General features: G+C 37.8%; 1 protein-coding gene across 4 annotated transcripts; it reads right to left on the minus strand.

The window, feature by feature from the left end:
* Window positions 1–2,114: 2,114 nt before the first annotated feature.
* LOC141657513 (uncharacterized) lies at window positions 2,115–3,772 on the minus strand. Of its 4 annotated transcripts, none has more exons than XM_074464779.1 (3): window positions 3,591–3,772; window positions 3,141–3,269; window positions 2,115–2,813 (listed from the first exon to the last, which is right to left on the minus strand). In XM_074464779.1, exons 2-3 carry the CDS (start codon window positions 3,249–3,251, stop codon window positions 2,358–2,360), a joined length of 567 nt encoding a protein of 188 aa, XP_074320880.1. In that variant the 5' UTR covers window positions 3,252–3,269; window positions 3,591–3,772; the 3' UTR covers window positions 2,115–2,357. The 4 variants fall into 4 exon arrangements, with proteins under 4 accessions (XP_074320880.1, XP_074320878.1, XP_074320877.1 ...); XM_074464777.1 differs by having other exon boundaries at window positions 3,141–3,275; window positions 3,591–3,757; XM_074464776.1 differs by having other exon boundaries at window positions 3,141–3,289; window positions 3,591–3,757.
* Between the last annotated feature and the right edge of the window lie 1,293 nt (window positions 3,773–5,065).

A 5,065-nucleotide genomic window follows, 5' to 3' on the forward strand; every position in this document is an offset into this window, starting at 1 on the left:
ACTTGTTGATGAGTATGATGACTTCCCCTTCTAATCCCTGACAACCCTTATACAGTTATACCCCTCACAAATTCTTCCATCTAACCTTTCTCCCTCACTAACACTTAAGTCACCGACCACCTACAACCACCACCACTGGCACACCATCACCTAAACCCTCTACCCACCAAACCACGTTGCCGAACACCATCAAATCAGTCCATCACCAATTTCGCTCAGTATTCTCTTCTCGACACCAACTGACCAACACCAATACGACTTACACGAGTTCAATACACCGCGTCACCACCGACAACTGACCAGTCTGCTTATTACGCAAGTCCTTCACTCCTTGCCACTTCTCAATTTTTTTCCCCAATTTCTCCAAACCCTAATTTCCTAATTTTTTCCCAATTGTTAATATGCTTATTTATTTTCACTTGATAATTGATATATAATACTTAATAAATTGATTTGGTGGATTGGATTTATACTAGTATTGGATTTATGAATTGATATCAGAAACAAAAGCATAATGTAGCTTAATGGTGCGGCATGGGTGTTTGAAATTAGAAACACTATTGGGGTAGCATAAAGTGACGGTGGTGGCCTTGGGGGGTAGTAACTGGTGCGGAAATGGTGCGGCAGAGTAGGTTGGTTTTGTTGGTGAATTGTCGTTGATGGAGTTTGGTTTTGGGGTTTTGATTTGTATGTTAAGTGATGATGGTGACCATGGTGTCGATCATTTTTTATCATGGTGACCATGGTTTGAAGTGTTTGTGGGGCGTTTGAAGATTAAGAGGTAAGTATGGGCAGTGTTTGTGGGGTCCAACATATTTCGGAGCGGTGATCAGGCTGGTGTTGGTCGGTGGCAGGTTAGGGGAGAGTTTGGTAGGGGTTGTTTAAGATATGGGTGTATGAATTTAAATGAAGAAGCTTGTTAGGGGAGAGTAAGATATGGGTGTATGAATTTAAATGAAGAAGCTTGTTTGAAAAAAAAAATCTGAAACAAAAGTGGATAGTAATGGAGAAAGAGCAGGAAGAGCAGGAAGAATGATAAAGAAGATGAAGATGAATAAGAGGACCGGAAATAGCAGGTCATATTATTGGATAAGTGCAAGCTCGGAAGGTTATGGGATAGTTCGTATTAACGTGGGTTAATATAAAGGTTGGATTAATATAAGATGAACACCAATAGGATGGATTATTCATGTGAAATAATCCCTTACAATTCATTTGTCTTTTCAATTTTATTAACTTTTCTTAAATCCATCGAAAATAGAAAGTAGAAAGTATGACATTATAAATGAGATTGTGGGAGTATTAGTGGTTCAAGCAGAGAAGAAAAGAGATTACCCCTAATTCTCTTGTTAGCTTACGCTCATGAATCGGAATTGTCAACCACCATGTCTAAAACTACACTCACTTTTTCCGTCACTAACACCCACCAAGCCACCACCCACACCAAGTTGGCTGTTGTCACCTGCGATCTTAGCTAAGTAGCCAATTCTTTTATCATAACCCGTTGCGTCTGCACCACCTCCCTAATTCAAAATCCCAACCCCCACCTTCCTACGGAGGGTGTAGTTGATGCCGATGGCTGACTAGGGACGGGTAGTGGCAGGTGGAGAAAGTGGGGGTGTTGTTAGTTGGGGTTAGTAGGGAAAGGGAATGAGAAACCATGGGTGGGTAGAGGGGAATGATGAGTAGGACGTCGGGGGCAAGGGGGAAGGGAAATGGATCTTTCTTTTAACCTCTTCTAGCACTTCACAGATGTTGGGGTAGAGCGGGGGTGGCTGCAACCGTACCAGCACATGGAGGCGATGGAGCATAATCTCTAGCACTCAAATGATCAACGAAGGGAAATGTATTGGTTTCCGTTAGTATATTCAATTTCGAGTTTGCTCTAGACATAAATATAGCTTGTTCATATGAAACATGAAATGTTCGTATTCTTGTGGAGTTGAAGTCATTGGTGGTCAACTACTGGTCATAACAAATGCGTAATAATATACTTCAATGATACTGAGTAGGCGTATCTGATATGCACAAAATCCAATCACCCAAGCCTGGATGGTCGGTGCTCAGCCTTCCCGTAGTTGACACTATCACATGAATGGGCATTGAGCCGACACTGAGTCAAGAAATAAATCAAGGTAATAATAAACAAGAAAAATTCATACTGACCATGGGACTCTAAAAAGTGTATCATGGCTTGTGAAAGCCAAGTCGTAACCCAACCCCACAAACCTACAGCCAACTGCCATGCAGATCAGGTGAAACCTTAAGTCAGCAAATCCTCGGCTTTTCCCAGCTAAAGATTGCTTGTTGCTTTCATGTTTTCAGTAACTTGATATCATAAGCTCATAACCATAGTTTCAATCAAGATACACTTTAACATCTATCCCACTATCAATGATAGACTGCACTACTGCTCTAATTTTCCCCTCAAACTTGTCTCTAACTCTCGGGGTGTAAGAAGCTGTGTAGACATCCGCTTCCCTTGCTCTGTCAGCCAGGATCCGACCAACAGCCAAACATGCTGGTATGTCACACCGAGACTTGAGAGCAGCTTTAATATCCTTGGAGTTGGTACCTGCAACTGCCACTTGCTTACATGTCACTCGGTGTGTGAGTGAAGCCTGAACAAACCGCTTTGATATGAATACGTCCAGGGTAAATGGCTCCATATAGGCAACTGTCCTTTGCTTGAATGATATGTGCTTCTGTGGGTTCTTTGATTTCTTTTCTTTCTGGTAAGTGTATGGCCGGCTGTTATCATCGTCAAGGTAGTCTTCCACCCCAAAAAAGCTCCTTGGAGGGGAACAATGTGACTGCAATATGGTTTCATATCAGAGAGGCACACATGATGATAGATTACAATGGGTGTAACTGAATGATGTGGAAAATTGTTCAAAGAATTGATTGTTGTTAGCAAACGCAATCGCCTTACAACACTTTGTAGTATAACGATGTAACTGAATGATTGGTGAAATTCAACTACATACATGCCTGGTCGACTGCAAACTACAAATGGAACACTCAACTCAGGTTCATATCTCTATCTACACAGCCAAAGAAGAAGGGTTCCTAAATTACGAGAATACGCCGCCTCCTAGATTCACAAAATATTTTGTATGATTCGCTCAAGAAAGGAATACCTGTCCAGTATGGATGTTTCTTGTCATCATGTATAAAGATTCCCTGGTTTTACTTCCTCCATATTCATGCAGCCCTTTACGCAACAGCTCGCCAACGGCATTCCTCAACATCTTAAAAACAAGCAACAACTGCACCTAGCACCACGGCACTTAACAATTTCACCGTATACAACAACATCTTAAAAACGGTTAATTTCATAAATAAAAGAACAAAATTCATTGAGGCATTACGCCGAACAGGTAATGTACACTATCCATTATCAGATATCCGAGTAAATCAAAAATTCTATCACCAAAATAATAGGCATCAATTGTGTTGAAGCATTGCGCACAATGTATCAATCATAAATCAAACGAAAGTAACTAAAGCAATAATAAAAATAAAATAAAATAAAAGGGGGGGGAAAAAAATGCAAAAATAGCGAAAATGATTAGGTAAGACATTAGTACCTCAAGGATAATGAAATGAAGAGAAAATTTCGTTAAGGAGATTGATTATATAAAGGCGTAATTATGTATAGTCTTGGAACTGTTGTTTGTTTAGTGTTGTAGACTTGTAGTCATCTTAACAATCTTCTCCTCCATTTCTGAAAACCACTGATATTTGCATCACTGCCAAGGGTCACAACTCAGGGGTCGTTTGGTTCACTACTTAGGAATGGAATGGATTGGAATGAGAAACCATAGGAGTATGGGGTTCCAATTCCATACTTTCCAAAACATGTTTGGTTCATTAGAAAAATAAACATGAAGGAATGGAGTTTGAATCCATGGGGAGAAGGTGGGTATGGGATTCCAAGGGGTTGGGGTGGAATGAGAATCCATCAGGATTCTAACTCCATTCCAAAACACCCCAACCAAACACTAGAATGACTAGAATCCATTCCATTCCATTCCAAACCTCCCAACCAAACACCCCCTCATTTTGGTAAGGTAAATTATAATTTACTTTCTTTTGAAATTAACTTATTTAAAATTAGGCCTCTTTTAATTTTTTTTGCTAAAATTATTCCTAAGTTATATTTTTTTGCTAAAATTGCTTTAATTATCAATTTAAGTGATTTATTTTGTTTGTTTTTTAACTTATTCCGTTTGTGCCTTAGTCAATTTATATTTTGAAAGGTATAACTATGTAGACAAATGTAGGGGTTCAAAAATAGAGGAAATAAGTCACTTAAATTGTGAGTTTTGAAGCAATTTTAGGAAGAAAATACAATTTAAGAGAGTAATTTTAGTAAAAATGCAACTTAAGAGAGTAATTTTAGCAAGAAATGCAACTTAAGCGTCTAATTTTAAAAAAAATAAAAATTAAAAGGAAGTAATTTTAAAAAAGTTGATTTCAAAGGGGAGTAAAATCTAATTTACTCTTTTATTGACCACTACTTTTTATATGAGTAAACGCTACAATAAGGACCCGAACTATCTCATAATATAAGGATTCCAAGTTTCATTTCGTGGTTTTAAGAACCCCAAACATTGTTTTTGACCAAAATAACCTTTTCATAGCTTTATTCTTCAGGGATGAACATATATTTTAGTTTGGGCCTAAAAAAGGAATTAATCTTCCTTACGGCGGATATACACGTCTTAACATTAAAAGGAGACAAATAACATCCCATTTGAGCTCGTTAAATCACGAAATATAGAATTTCACGTAGGTTTGTCATTATTTTGATGTAAAATTTTGTAATCACATTCACGGTCATTTGTTTAGATATTTCATTTTTTTATTGTCTTACTCATTCATTTACCTTTTCCATATTAATTAATGCTTAAAATGGGCTATTTTATCTTTCACATCCACTTACCATTATTATCCACTTGTCATCAATTTACAATCACTATAAATGGTTTCACTCTTTTTTCATTGGCATATGTGACAAAAGTAAAAGTAAACAAATGAATGGAACAAATAAAATATTTTA

Source organism: Silene latifolia, chromosome 5, assembly GCF_048544455.1.
Source record: "Silene latifolia isolate original U9 population chromosome 5, ASM4854445v1, whole genome shotgun sequence".
Lineage (NCBI taxonomy): Eukaryota > Viridiplantae > Streptophyta > Magnoliopsida > Caryophyllales > Caryophyllaceae > Silene > Silene latifolia.